This window comes from Podarcis cretensis (assembly GCF_951804945.1).
Source record: "Podarcis cretensis genome assembly, chromosome: 11".
NCBI classification, from domain to species: domain Eukaryota; kingdom Metazoa; phylum Chordata; class Lepidosauria; order Squamata; family Lacertidae; genus Podarcis; species Podarcis cretensis.
Genome location: NC_137180.1, coordinates 16,661,009 through 16,676,273, shown reverse-complemented (window position 1 = coordinate 16,676,273; position 15,265 = coordinate 16,661,009). Strand labels below are relative to the sequence as shown.

The 15,265-nt window shown below is 43.2% G+C and overlaps 1 protein-coding gene across 3 annotated transcripts in view; it reads right to left on the bottom strand.

The window, feature by feature from the left end:
• Nucleotides 1–15,265, bottom strand: part of MARCHF3 (membrane associated ring-CH-type finger 3) — a 152,983-nt gene that overhangs the window by 13,728 nt on the left and 123,990 nt on the right. For all 3 annotated transcript variants that reach the window (XM_079995829.1, XM_079995831.1, XM_079995830.1), the window contains exon 4: nucleotides 6,580–6,789. In XM_079995829.1, coding sequence (XP_079851955.1) covers nucleotides 6,580–6,789 — 210 coding nt within the window. The remainder of the gene's footprint in view (nucleotides 1–6,579; nucleotides 6,790–15,265) is intronic.

Here is a 15,265-nt window from a genome sequence, read left to right as displayed (position 1 = left end):
TCTATGTGCCCCCACTTAAAAATAAAACCACTCCATGGTTACTGAGCACATTCAGTTCTCAATGAGCTGTTTTCCGCACGCAGAATGATCACCCCCCCCTTTTAAAGGAGAGGTTAATTTCTGCAAACTTTAGGATTCCTACAAGCCAGAAAATACCACCTGCTTGTGTGCAGATGGTGCCAATTTAGCTGCATAATATTTCGTTTATAACCCATTCCCTTTGTATTTAGAGGTCCTATTCCTTCCTCAGCTTGGCAGAAAGTGAAAATAGTTGTTTCCAGGAAAGCTGCCATTGTCTCACAGCTATATGGGTACTGGAGTGACAGTAACTAATACCACAGCTTCCTTCCCTGAAAACCTTTGCTGGTTGCAGAGATAAGGCTGTTGTGTCGCAAGCTGCTGTCGTGTTTAGGTGTGGAGATTTCCTTAAGGGAGGGTGGACCAGGTCAAACTGAAGGCTATAAAGATTTCTGCAGCATCACAAACTGGTAGAGGAAACAGGGCACCAGCCACCCACTGATTTATGTCGAGTATTATGAACGCTAGACAACACAAAGAAATAGCAGCCCGTCTAAAATTAAATGGTTTAACTTATGCAGAGGTTGCGCAGCTGACAGGCACCCATTTCTTTGGAACATTTATTTCATTTACTTGGTCTTAAGGTAAATGCCAAAGATGCAGTTTTTGAAAATCAGACAGGAAAGGACTTGAAAAGCAGAGCAGGAAAAGTACAGAGCAAGTGAAACTAAATATGCACCATATATATATATATATATATATATATATATATATATATATATTTGTCCACTCCAGTGGTTTCCTAGCTGGGGGCAGTCAAAGAGCTACACACATGGCATTTCTTTAGAAAGTTACATATTTGGAGGAGACCGAAGCAAATCATGTTTCAAATCATTTGGTTTACTGACTGGAGGAGACTGCTTGCAGTGTAATCAGAAAGCCGGTGACTTTCAAAGCCTAGAACAGATAACAACCAGTGGGGTGGCAGAAACAGAAAAATGTTAGTGTGAAATTACAGATTATGAAATTGGGGAGGCAGATGGAGGCAAAAGAAAATAAGGTCAGAATTATACCTGATAAGAGTCTTACAGCACAACCCTCCAATAATAATAATAATAATAATAATAATAATAATAATAATAATAATAATAATAATAATGGTGATGTAAGGTAAAGGTAAAGGACCCCTGGATGGTTAAGTCCAGTCAAAAGTGACTATGGGGTTTCGGCGCTCATCTCGCTTTCAGGCCAAGTAAGCCGGCGTTTGTCTACAGACAGCTTTCTGGGTCATGTGACCAGAATGACCAAACCGCTTTTGGCACCACGGGACAGAAACCAGAGCGCATGGAAATATTGTTTACCTTCCCACCGCAGTGGTACCTATTTATCTACTTGCACTGGCATGCTTTCGAACTGCTAGGTTGGCAGGAGCTGGGACAGAGTGACGGGAGATCAGCCCATCGCAGGAATTCAAACCACCGACCTTACAATCGGCAAGCCCAAGAGGCTCAGTGGTTTAGACCACAGTGCCACCTGCATTCATAATAATAATAGTAAATCCCTCCTCATCTGATTGGGCTGCTCCAGCCACTATGTGCAGCTTCCAACATATACAAAAACCTAATAAAACATTAAATATTTAAAAACTTCCCTATACAGGGCTGCCTTCAGGTTGTCTAGTTACCTTGACCTCTGATGGGTGGGTGCCACTACCAAGAAGGCCCTCTGCCTGATTCCCTGTAACCTCACCTCTATCAGCTGATTGTCTAATTTTTCAATACGAGATGCTTTCATTAGTTTATTGTTTATATGACTACATTTGTTACATCTTCTGTTGGTGAATTACACAACATGTTTTGATGCCAGGAGCCACCTTGAAGATGGTTTACTATGGAAAGGCAGCATTCAAAGGAGCAACGATATTGATAAGTTTTAAAAGTTGGATTTTCTGAGATATGTGGGGGAAAGTAGAGACAAGAAGTGGTGTTGTGTTAATGACATTGAACGGATGCTCTGTAAAAGGTGAGTGGAACTCACTGTGGCTATTCTCCAGTAAGAGCCCAATGTAAAAGCTGCCAAAGTCTTCTGGCACCTTAAAGGCAAAACAGATTTATTGTCACAGATTTATTGTCACATAAGCTTTTGTAGACTAAAGCTCACTTAAGCAGATATATGAAGTGTCATTCTCATTTGGCGGGGGGGGGGGGGGAATGTGAACGGGGAGTCCAAAAGATCACGAAATGCAAGAGGCACAGTCACAGAATGTCAGACTGTATCTCTCACTGCATGACCTTTTGGTCCTGCTGCTTACAATTTTCTTTGTAGGTCTCTCTCTCTCTGTAATTTCTCTCTTTCTGACAACTGAGGATAACACTCCATGCATCTTTGAAAGCTTATGGCACACTAAATCTGCTAGACTTGTAGATATGCAAATCACTAGCCTATCGCCCCAAAATACTAGCCAACTAAAAGACTTGTCTCTCCTCCTTCACAGCCAGTGTAAAAATACTGACTACTCAACTTCCACTGAGTAGGATGACAGATGAGGGAGGGACACATCACTCTACATCCTGTTTGGCATTTCCATGCTGGTCATGGAAGAACTTTACTCCCTTGATGGCTAGCACAGAAACCAGGTGGGCTTCTGGAGGAGGTATGGAGATTCTTCTTCTTCTTTGGCGATCACTCGTAGCCGAGTAAGATTGTCTTCCATAAACACGGTTTTTACAATGAGTCTGTAAGTGACTGTAGAGGCCAATGCTGGAACCACACGTCCTTCCACAGTGTTGATCACGGTGTGCATTTGCCAAGCATGCCTTCCTCTTAGCACGTTTCTCCCTTGCGTCAAGTGTCTTCAAAGCCCATGACACCTTTAGTAAAGGCTGTTCTCCAACTGAAGCGCTTGCAGCAAGTGTTTCCCAGTTGTTGGTGTTTATACTACATTTTTAAAGATTTGCCTTGAGACAGTCTTTAAACCTCTTTTGTTGACCACCAGCATTACGCTTTCCATTTTTAAGTTTGGAATAGAGTAGTTGCTTTGGAAGACGATAATCAGGCATTCGCACAACATGACCAGTCCAACGAAATTCATGTTGAAGAATCATTGCTTTGACAATGGTGATCTTTGCTTCTTCCAGTACACTGGCATTAGTCTGCTTGTCTTCCCAAGTGAAGTGTAAAACTTTTCAGAGACACTGTTGATGGAATCTTTCGAGGAGTTGGAGATGGCGTTTATAAGCGGTCCATGTTTCACAAGCATACAGTAAGGTTGGTAGTATAACAGCTTTGTAAACAAGTATTTTGGTTTCCCTGCGAATGTTCCCTCAAACACTCTGCACTTCTATCGGGAGAAAGCCCCACTCGCAGAGCTCAGGCGATGCTGGATTTTCGGCATCAATGTCAGCCCTTGTGGAAAGATAACTGCCCAGGTAGGAGAAGTGATTGACATTTTCCAATGTTACACCATTGAGTTGGATTTGTGGCGCTGCAGAGGGGTTATTTTGTACTTGTTGGCGAAGCACTTTGGTTTTGGAGATATCTGTGTCTCCGTCCACTAACCCACTCTTACTGTATGGAATTCCGAACTTTAAGATGCCACAATATTTTTCGTTCACAAAACTCAAAATATCTATTTAATGCAGGGATGGGAAATCTCAGGCCTAGGGCCCAAATGGGGCTCACTGTTAATTCTTTGGGACTCTTCAAGCCACAGCCACCTTGAGAGCTTCTGCCTGGCTGGAATGTGTCCTTGAACTATGATGAGGCCCACTTGCTTCCCTGAATAGAGGCCGGGGAGATATGCGTCTGTACAGAAACTTCTGACATTTGCGTGGCTCGAAATGTAGGCTTTTGTGTACAGCTAAGAGTCACGACTGTTGGTCCACCTGCCTCTCACTCTGCCCACCAAAGAGATCCAGTCCCCACATGATGGAATGCACCCAAAAAGCACCCCACTCTCGATTTAGTGTGTCAACAGGTTAGTTATTGCACATTGCTGAAAACCTGAACATAGATGGAACTCACTTGTTTCCATTACTACAACTTCGGTTATTACAACAAGCAGGAGGGGAGGGTGCATGGAGGAGCAGATCAGGTACTGCAAAATTTCAGATAAAGAGAAGCAATTTCAGGGATGTCAGTTTTTGCATTTCACATCAGGGTATTTCAGATGTGATGTACACACAGTTTAAATTTGCTATCTCATAGTAACACGCACACAAAAGTGCAACTTCGAAAGCACTTCTACTTCCATGTGAAAATGCCTGTGGGGTGCTGAACTCAGACTCTCATCTGCTGCAACCAGCATGCCTAATGGTTAGGGAAGAAGGGGAGCTGGAGTTCAGTAACACCTGGAACACCAGAGGTTTTTCCATCCCCATCCCTGCTTTACGAGCTGCTCCTTTCTCCAAATCCGTGTACCACAATAAGACATCTTCCAGGCAAGAGAATTCAGTGCAATTTCTCCATGCCTGTGCATCAGACTGGCAGTCCCCTGGAAACAGATAAGGCCAACTTGACGTATTCATGTATTCTGTCTCCAACGAACTTGTGATCGAGCTGCCAACCTTTCCCACAGATTAGAGGAGCAAGTTCAGTCAGTGACACCAAGTCACAGATGTCTAGACAAGGAAACCAGATTGTATTTTTAAAAGTGCTAGAACTCAAATTAGTGCAGTAACCCCCCCCCAAAAAAAACCCCACCCTTTCAACACTGTAACAACATTATCATTGTCTAACCTACAGTGTTAAGCAGACTTGTTATTTCTGAACTTCACTGAGCCTTGGAAAAGGTTGACTTTTCGGCACTCCATATCAAAGGAATGAGAACGGTTCAGTTCTTTCCCACTGTAGTTCGTTCAGTGCATTCCAGGTTGCTCTTGCCCAGTGTCAACAGAAGACCTATTTAGGGAGACTGAGAAAGGTCTTGTGAGCTTCTTGTCCTGAGGCAAGTTCAGCTGTCTTGCAGAATTTGCATTAGAATAAGAAAGCACACTTGTCTCAAGTGTTTTTTCTTCCAACACTCACTAACTTTTTTGGGAGGTTTTTGGGAGTGACTATCGATCAGGGCATGACTTGGAGCGCAAATACCACTGCTCTGGTGAAGAAGGCCCAGCAGAGAATTTATTTCCTCAGACTTTTAAAGAAGAACAATCTGAGTGAGAGACTGCTGGTGTCCTTCTACCGAGGCTCCATAGAGAGCATTCTCACATACTGTATTTGTGCCTGGTTCTCCAGTTGTACAGCTAGGAAGAGGAAGGTGCTCCAGAAGGTCATAACCACAGCCCAAAGGATTATTGGTCATCCTCTCCCATCTTTGGAAGAACTGTACGGTTCCCGTTGTCTTAGGAAAGCAAACAACATCCTGCAGGATGCATCTCACCCGGGATACAGTCTGTTTGCACTACTGCCTTCTGGCAGGAGATATAGAAACATCAAGTCAAGGACAAATAGACTGAAAAATAGTTTCTATCCAAGAGCTGTGGCCTTTTTAAATGCTGTAACTCGATAGTGTGACCTGGGAGTTTGATGGGTGTGGGTGTGGGTGTGGCTGGAATGTGGTTTGTTTGGTTGTTGTTGTTGTTTTGCTTTTGTTGTTTTTAAGGGATGGCATCCAATTTCGTTGCACTTGTGCAATGTTGCACTTGTGTAATGACAATAAAGAATCTATCTATCTATCTAACTGAGGAAAGGAATGTATGCTGGGTGGGATCCCTATACTCCAGATTTTATTTTGCATTTAGCTGATATGAAAAGGTATTGTTTTGTAGGAGGGAAGCATCCACCTCTCCTTTGCGTATACACATTAGAAACTGAAGTGCCCTGCCTCTTTAGCCTATTTTTCCAAGTCCATTCAACTTCGCCGTTCTCTAATTAGAATCTGTCCAAGGTTCCTATGTTTAGAGGCTAACTTTGCATCTCTCAGGTGCCAAAATCCCAAAGGAGCAGAAAAGACTATTTATGTATGTGACCATGGCTGCACGGATGTTACTGGCCCAGAGATGGAAAGAAGATAAAGTCCCTACCGGAGAAGAATGACGGATGAAGTTAATGGACTACGCTGAAATGGCTAAAATGACCAGAAGAGTGAGAAATCAGGAAGACCAAAATTTTAACAAGGAACGGGGGAAATTTATAACTTATCTTGAAGACCACTCTAAACAGTTAAAATTGTTAGTAGGATTGGAATAGCACTCATAGTTTGAGGTTGATTTTGGACATAATGGAAGAAGTAAAAGGTTTGATTATCATAAAATATGTGGGAGGAACTGATTAATAATAGGACCCACATTGGGGAGAATGGTAGTCCAGGATATTCCTTGGAATCTTGTTTTTATGGTTTATGTTTGATATATTTCTGTAAATTTTAAGTTGAAAAATCAGATAAATAAATTTACATCTCCGCAGTCAAAATCAAAGTTACAAAGCTGGATCCCCTTTTGATAAGACAAGAGTTGTGCGGGGTGATCTCTGAACACTGCTACAACATGGCGACATGAAAAAAACCATGGCTCTCCAATCTAAATGATCGTTAACAACAAAACAACAAATTAGAGTACTTACTAGTGTCCAAAAGAGGTAAATTGTGAAGAGTGCGACAGTGAGTGCAATGAGGCCAACAGCTTCTAGCCTACTACTAAAGTGCAGGTGGTCCACTGCTCCCCGAAGACACAGCCAGCCAGAGATGGTAGCCAACGGAGTAATAAACAAGAAGCACACCATGTCCCCAAACAAAGTTCGCTTCTCGTGCTGGGGACCGGGATTTCTTAGCCACTGTAGAAAGAATTAGCACAGAATAAGTCTCAGCAAAATCAATGCTTTCATCTGGATAACTTGGCTCCCTTCCCTTAACACAACTCACAACATTCCACTGTCTTTTTAGTTAGTTCTCTGCTCAGTTTGTAAAACGGATGGTTCAAACAACCCAAAACACAAGCCAGAAGATTGCAAAGGAAGGAAAGAAGGAAGGAAGGAAGGAAGGAAGGAAGGGGTAAGGTTCACAGGCTATGGAGGACTTGCCCACAAATTTATTGACAGCTGCATGAATTATTATAGCTAGGAAGTGGAAGGGGCAAGCAGAATATAAAATGGAAGAATGGCATAAAGAGGTGTGGGATATAGCTATTAACAAAAAATTAACATGTGGCATTAAGGTAAGATGGGGAATATGCAGGAGAAATGATTTTGAGGAGATGTGGAGGATGTTTGTAGAATTTGTACTGTTAAAACAGAAAGGTGTCAAGCCATCACAAGAGGTGTTGAAATTTTGGGAGGTTGGATAGTTTCAATGGAATGGTTTCAGTGGCGGGGTGCACATGTTTATTCTTATTTATTTATGATTATTACTTTGTCAAAACAAACAAACAAACAAAAAGGAAAAAGAAAATGCTATTAAAAACCACTATAAAAAGAGGTAAAGGGAAGGTGCTTCATCTGAAATAGGGCAAGTTGGGTTTATTTGCTATTTTCATTGACTTTTTTCATTTCTGGGGTGCAATACTTGCAAATAGCTGATAATTCATTCAATGCTGTAAAAATTATTTAAGAATTTCTGTGTCACGTTGCAAAGCAAAGTCCACACCCCACACACCCTGCTCCAAGATGGCTTACAATCAAATGGAAAAATATAGAAAATATAAAACCAGTATATAAAATGTTAAAACAGCAGCACGAAATTACTCAGACCAGGAAACTAAGTCAAATGTACCGTAATTTAAAAGCATTTTAAAAGCAGTATCAGTTTAAAACCCGCCCCGCCCTCTTTCTCTCAAAAAAGTATTTAATGCTTATCTAAAAGAAGATAGGGAGGGAGCCAAACAAACCTCTTGAGGGAGGGCGTTTCAAAGATATTAGGTAACTGCTGAAAAGGCTCTTAGAAAAAAAATCATACAGACCAAGTATATAGGACAGAAAAGCACTTATTCTCACCCTTTCCCAAATCTGGACATTTCACAGCTTATCCAGGGAATGCTGGCTTTTACAGGTGTGTTTTGGAAACTGAAGGTAAAACTAATTTAATGAAGACTAGTAATAGCTCTCTTGTTGAAACAGCATCAATAACCTGCCTATAAGCCTTGTGTTGTATTTATATATTTGTGAATGGATGGGCATGGGCATAGGAACAGGCTGAAAAGATCACTCTTTTTAATAATTTGGCAAACCTCTAGACAGGGTCTGGGAGAGAGAAAACCACTGCTGTTAGAGGTGCCATGAAACCTGTTACTTACTTATTTCTTTAAAGAGGGAATAGCTAAAATGCAATGCTAAACAGTTTCAGATTACAATGCAAGAGTAGTGCATGTATTACAGTTTGGGACCAGGAAACCTAAAAGATCGTTTTCCCCTTTATATATCCAACCAACCATCAAAATTGCCTCCTGCGGATAACATCTTAACCAGGAGATGCATGCAATGTGGAAATCTGGCCTTCAGTGTGGTGAGACCTGTTCTTTGGAACTTCCTTCTGTTACATTAGACAGGTACCACCCATGTTGTCTTTTTGGAGCTTCACCTTTCAACAAGGCTTTTAGGTGGAGATATTTATCCTAGCCTGCACATCTATTGGAACTACAGTGGTACCTCAGGTTAAGTACTTAATTCGTTCCAGAGGTCCATTCTTAACCTGAAGCACCACTTTAGCTAATGGGGCCTCCTGCTGCCGCCGGAGCACGATTTCTGTTCTCATCCTGAAGCAAAGTTATTAACCTGAAGCACTATTTCTGGGTTAGCGGAGTCTGTAACCTGAAGCGTATGTAACCCGAGGTACCACTGTATTTTAACTGTTTACACACACACACACACACACACACACACACACACACACAGAGAGAGAGAGAGTTTTTGCACTTTTCCTGTTTTATGGTTGTAACTGTTTTGTTTGTTTTATAATCGTATTAAAAAAAATATGTACCCCACCCTGGGACGTTATGGTAAAGGTTAGCCAAGAAAGCTAATGAATAAATAAGTTGTGCTGCATTACTGCTGTGTCTCTCTTTTCTCAAACTAGCAGAGCCAATGCACTTAAAATCCTAAACTCTTAAAACGTCTATCGTATCCTTATTCACTTAGATCCCAGCCCCTAGAGAAATAACTGTAGAGATCACTATCCCTGCTTATAGATCGCACGATTGTTGCTGTTCAGTTAATTATACGTGCTTCTTGCCTTTCAAGGCAACGTACACAGATATCCTCCCTTCAATTTTATCATTGCAGCCACCTTGTGGGGTTGGTTAGGCAGAGATAAAGTGACATGCTCAAGGTCACCCAGTGGAGCTAGTACTACTTCTTATGAGAAGAGTTTTGACCACACTGGTTTTCACTGATCATTATACTAGAGGTACAAAAGTATTCCACACTAAAATCTTGCCGATCAGAAGGTCGGCGGTTCGAATCCCCGGGACGGGGTGAGCTCCCGTTGCTCGGTCCCTGCTCCTGCCAACCTAGCAGTTCGAAAGCACACCAAAGTGCAAGTAGATAAATAGGTACCGCTCTGGTGGGAAGGTAAACAGCATTTCCGTGTGCTGCTCTGGTTCGCCAGAAGCGGCTTAGTCATGCTGGCCACATGACCCGGAAGCTGTATGCCAGCTCCCTCGGCCAGTAAAGTGAGATGAGCGCCACAACCCCAGAGTCGGCTACAACTGGACCTAAAGGTCAGGGGTCCCTTTACCTTTTTTTAAAAAATTAAAAATCTATATGGCTCATGACTTGTATTTTTTCCTGCTGAGTCTAGAGATTTTTCTAGCAACAAATCATGTTCCGAAGTGACCACTCTGTTTTATATTTGGAGTTGTGGCCGGGGTCTCTTCCTGCCTTAGAACAAAGGATTTGACTAAGTTGACTTTTGTCCTTTCCAAAGTCCTAATTTGCAGCGCCATATCTCAAAGCACTTTTCACAATGAACTAAGAGAGGGTAAGGCTGCAATTGAGTTTTCTAACCTAAGAAACTTCTCCTGTGTTACTGGGATACTAAAAGTAATATGAAGCCAGTAATAAATCTCAACCGTTGAGAGGAGGGAAAAGGGCAGAGGAAAAGAAGATGGGAAGAGCCGAAATGTCACCAAGTCCGCACAAAATAGGAAGGAAGATTTGGAAAACAAGAGCAGAAAAAACAAATCTCTCAGTTCCTACAATTGTACCAAGAAGCATACAAAAACATAGCTCTAATGGCTACATTTCCCCCTCTAAAGCAGGCTTAATAATATCCCCACCACCCCAAGTTACAGTGTATGCTACGAATCATGAACTGAGGAATAAACCAGAAAGGTAACTGTAGCAAAGAAATATCAGGTCTCATATCTGTAGCCTTTGACTTGCTCTAATTGTTTTTTATCCGACAGTTCAATTACAAGATCGCAGCAAAATTTAACTCCTGTTTAAAAAAATGAGAAGAATGCAAAATTCTCAAGTGTTAATAACTGTAAAAAATATTCATTAAAACCACCCAGATAAATGCATCTTTTAGTAGACCCAAGACAATTTCATTTTCAGACTATGGTTATTTTGTGGGTGGGATTCAATCACATCCCATGCAATTCAAGCCGATTTGATGTCCTTGTGCAATAAACTCCCTTCCGTAACAACAAGAACAACTTCTGGGGAAATAGACAAGTGTGGAATAGCAATGCTCAGTAAACAGTGTCTAACCTCCCAACACGACTTCTGCAAACAAATCAGGGTGAATGAAAACTGGGGCAAAACTAACAAAATAATTTTGACTAAACATCAGAAAGACCTTTTATTATTATTATTATAAATTAGACTGGCCTCGACCAGAGCCAGGGCCTTTTTGGCCGTGGCCCCGGCCTGGTGGAACGCTCCCCCACAAGAGACCAGGGCCTTGTGGGATTTGACATCTTTCCGCAGGGCCTGCAAGATGGAGCTGTTCTGCCAGGCCTTTGGGCAGGATGCAGTTTGACTCACTTTCCTTTGTATAAAACAAGCCCGAAGGAGGCCCCCAACCTGCTCACAGGTCCTTGTATGATCAGTGGAAACTGTTGGTCCTGGCAATTATTAACCACTCTCAATTCCACCCTGATAATTGCCACCTGCCCGGATTTTAACTTGTCTGAATTAATTTTAAGATGTATTTTAATTAATTGATATCTGTTTTTATGCTTATTGTGTTGTTTTTATGATGTTAGCCGCTCTGAGCCCGGACTTGGCCAGGGAGAGAGGGATACAAAAATATTATTATTATTATTATTATTATTATTATTATTATTATTATTATTATTATTATCCACCCATCTGGCAGCCCCTCTGGGTGATTTCCAGCACATAAACAAACAGAATAATACTTTTTGATGGTAAGAGCTCAACTGTGGGATAGACTCCCTTGGAAAGTGGTGAGCTTTTCTTCCTTGGAGGTTTTTGGGTGGCTACCTCCCCTGCAGGGATGCGGGTGGTGCTGTGGGTAAAACCACAGAGCCTAGGACTTGCCGATCAGAAGGTCGGCGGTTCGAATCCCTGCGACAGGGTGAGCTCCCCTTGCTCGGTCCCTGCTGCTGCCAACCTAGCAGTTTGAAAGCATGTCAAAGTGCAAGTAGATAAATAGGTACCGCTCCAGCAGGAAGGTAAACGGCGTTTCTGTGTGCTGCTGTGGTTCGCCAATAGCAGCTTAGTCATGCTGGTCACATGACCCGGAAGCTGTACGCTGGCTCCCTCGGCCAATAAAGCGAGATGAGCGCCACAACCCCAGAGTCAGTCACGACTGGACCTAATGGTCAGGGGTCCCTTTACCTTTACCTTACCTGCCCTGTATGATCTAGTTGAGATTCCTGCATTGGACTGCACTGGGGTCCCTTCCAGCTCTATGGTTCTATGAATGCTCAACCAACAGGTCACCTGGAAGCAACCTTTTCTTTGTACCTTTTTTCACTGGGCTGTTGCCCACGGTGTCACTTAGGAGAAAGTAAGGTTCCACCAGTGAAATAGGGGCAGATTGATGGTAATTCTCTGTGCAACTCTCCCTAAACCCATTCCAGAAAGTTGGGGGACCCTTCAGACCAAACATGAGGGGAGCACGTGAATGGCTTCAAATGGTAAAATATTCAGTGTGGACTGTCAGGAGTTCAGCCTACACTCGAGTAGAACTCTGGCAGAGACACATGCTCGACTGGCATGTTCTCTCCCTCCTAATCAATCGTTCAGGAGCTTCAAAAGCTTTCTTCAGCCCGAACATCACAGCGACTGATGCCAACCGACACTGGCACACTTAGGGATCCACAGAGTTTGCGCATCATGCTTAACAGACCTCAGCAACTCAGCATTTTGACTAATCTACTTTATGTACATATAAACACACACGGAGCACTGCAACATGGCTCCCTCTCTCTCTAGCATCAGACAGCAAAGAGCGAAAGAACAAAGGACAATAGTCCCACTTCACGGAATACAGTAACACAAACATCCTGTTTCCGTCACTTCCCACTCTGTGGAGTCAAAACATATATTGTCATGTGATAGACAACAATCCCATGACTGCAATCATGGAGCAGGAATTCTAACATTCATACAAGCTGAAAAATGAAAGTGTGTGAGACTTATTTGTGGCTTTATTTGCTACATTCTTCAGTGAAAAAATAAAGTAGTGGCACATGTAGATTCCATGAGTCTTAGATTCTTTGGCGTCAATGTTTTAAAGCATGATAGCTGCACAATTGTAATAACAGAACCAGCAAACCAGGCCTAGATGCAGGAAAGCAGACCTAGAATATTCCCAGAAATTGGCTGTTGAATTGTTCTTAATTGTAAGAGGAATTTCTTCTGATATTCAGCTGATTCTACCATCCTGTAACTTAAACCCTTAACATCTTGCCCTCTCTTTTAGGGCAGCAGTAAACAAGTTGTCCTCCCCTTTTTGTGGCATTCAGCTATTTGGAAATGGCCTTAGGTTTCCCATTGCTACCACCACCTCAGTTTCCTCTTCTCTAGGCTAAACATACCCAGTTCTTCCAATCTTTTCTCATAGGACTTATTCTCCACACTGCTGGCAATCGTTGTTTCCTTCCTCTGAACCTGTTGCAATTGGCCCATGAGTCTGTAATCTATTTAACACACACACAATTCAGACGTCTTTCCTCAAGGTTGTATTTCCTTTGTGAGAATAATGGGTTCTGTGACCTGTCTAAATTGCATGTTTTCTTATTTTAATCCTATAAGAGATCGCAGCAGTGATTTCTGGCGATGCTAAGAAGGCCATTCCCTTCCAGAAGGCTAGAAATGCCATTTCACAAACATTCTATTTTGTTTTTCAGTATTTCTGTTTCAGGCTAGGAAGGTGCAGCACTTTAAAAAATAATCTGAACATTTCTTAGGGAAGTCTCTTGGAGTTGAGATTGCGAGATGTTTTTCTGTGCCCATTGATCTGGCACCAGCAAAGACTATGATGTAAAACTTTTCCAAAATAAAACAAATAAAATATAGGTAAAGGTAAAGGTACCCCTGCCCTTACGGGCCAGTCTTGCCAGACTCTAGGGTTGTGCGCTCATCTCACTCTATAGGCCGGGAGCCAGCGCTGTCCGCAGACACTTCCGGGTCACATGGCCAGCGTGACAAGCTGCATCTGGCGAGCCAGCACAGCACACGGAACGCCGTTTACCTTCCCACTGGTAAGCGGTCCCTATTTATCTACTTGCACCCAGAGGTGCTTTCGAACTGCTAGGTTGGCAGGCGCTGGGACTGAACGACGGGAGCGCACCCCGCCGCGGGGATTCGAACCACCGACCATGCGATCGGCAAGTCCTAGGCGCTGAGGTTTTACCCACAGCGCCACCCGTATCCCAAATAAAATATAAATCCATACAGAAAATTCTTCACAATCTAGGATAGATAATCATTTCCTTTAGGCATCACGTCCATCCTGAAGTTCTAACAAAACAGGTAGAGATAAAGAAATTTCATATTCCTATAGTTCCACTTACATTTGCTAAATATCTAGTTGGCCTTTTCCGCCTCAACATAACACTTAACATACCAGTGAACAAGAAATGCAACTCATACAAGTCAAACGCCCCCCTCCCTTAAATGCAGTTTAAACTGAACTAGTCAGATTTGTAGGGATGCGGGTGGCGCTGTGGTCTAAACTACAGAGCCTAGGACTTGCCAAACAGAAGGTCGGCAGTTTGAATCCCTGCGACGGGGTGAGCTCCTCTTATTCGGTCCCTGCTCCTGCCCACCTAGCAGTTTGAAAGCATGTGAAAGTACAAGTAAATAAATAAGTACCACTCCGGCGGGAAGGTAAACGCCGTTTCCGTGCACTGCTCTGGTTCGCCAGAAGCGGCTTAGTCATGCTGGCCACATGACCCGGAAGCTGTCTGCGGACAAACGCCGGCTCCCTCGGCTTATAGAGTTAGATGAGCGTGCGACCCCAGAGTCGTCCGCGACTGGACCTAATGGTCAGCAGTACCTTCATCTTTACCTTAGTCAGATTTGTGCTGTAACCAACAGGTTGGGATAAGCATGAAATCTAAAGACCCCAAATCAATCATACACTTTGCCCTCTGCTATCAAGCAACAGGGGGACGCGGGTGGCGCTGTGGGTAAAACCTCAGCGCCTAGGACTTGCCGATCGTCAGGTCGGCGGTTCAAATCCCCGCGGCGGGGTGCGCTCCCATTGCTCGGTCCCAACGCCTGCCCACCTAGCAGTTCGAAAGCACCCACGGGTGCAAGTAGATAAATAGGGACCGCTTACTAGCGGGAAGGTAAACGGTGTTTCTGTGTGCTGCGCTGGCTCGCCAGATGCAGCTTGTCACGCTGGCCACGTGACCCGAAAGTGTCTCTGGACAGCGCTGGCCCCCGGCCTCTTAAGTGAGATGGGCACACAACCCCAGAGTTGGACACGACTGGCCCGTACGGGCAGGGGTACCTTTACCTTTACCTTTACCTATCAAGCAACAGTACTTCTAACTTCTCCTGTATCTATTTCTTAAATTTTCCAGGATTTTTATTATTAATACATTATGAATTTGAATTATTACATCTGTGTATTGCATCTATCCCACTACAAGTTGGATGGCATCTACCAAAAGCAGGGGATGAGAAGTAGGTGGAAGAATACCCTAAAGTAGATTTTTGAAGAAGGTATAGGTGGGATTCTACTGACTAATCCCATCACTGGAAGCCTGCACAAAAACTTCCAATAGAGCAATGGAAAATAGACTTTAGGGTAGGGTTCCCAGACATCCCTGGTTCCCGGGGACAGTCTCTGGATTTGCAAATCTGTCCCCGGGAAACATGGCAGCGACAGCCT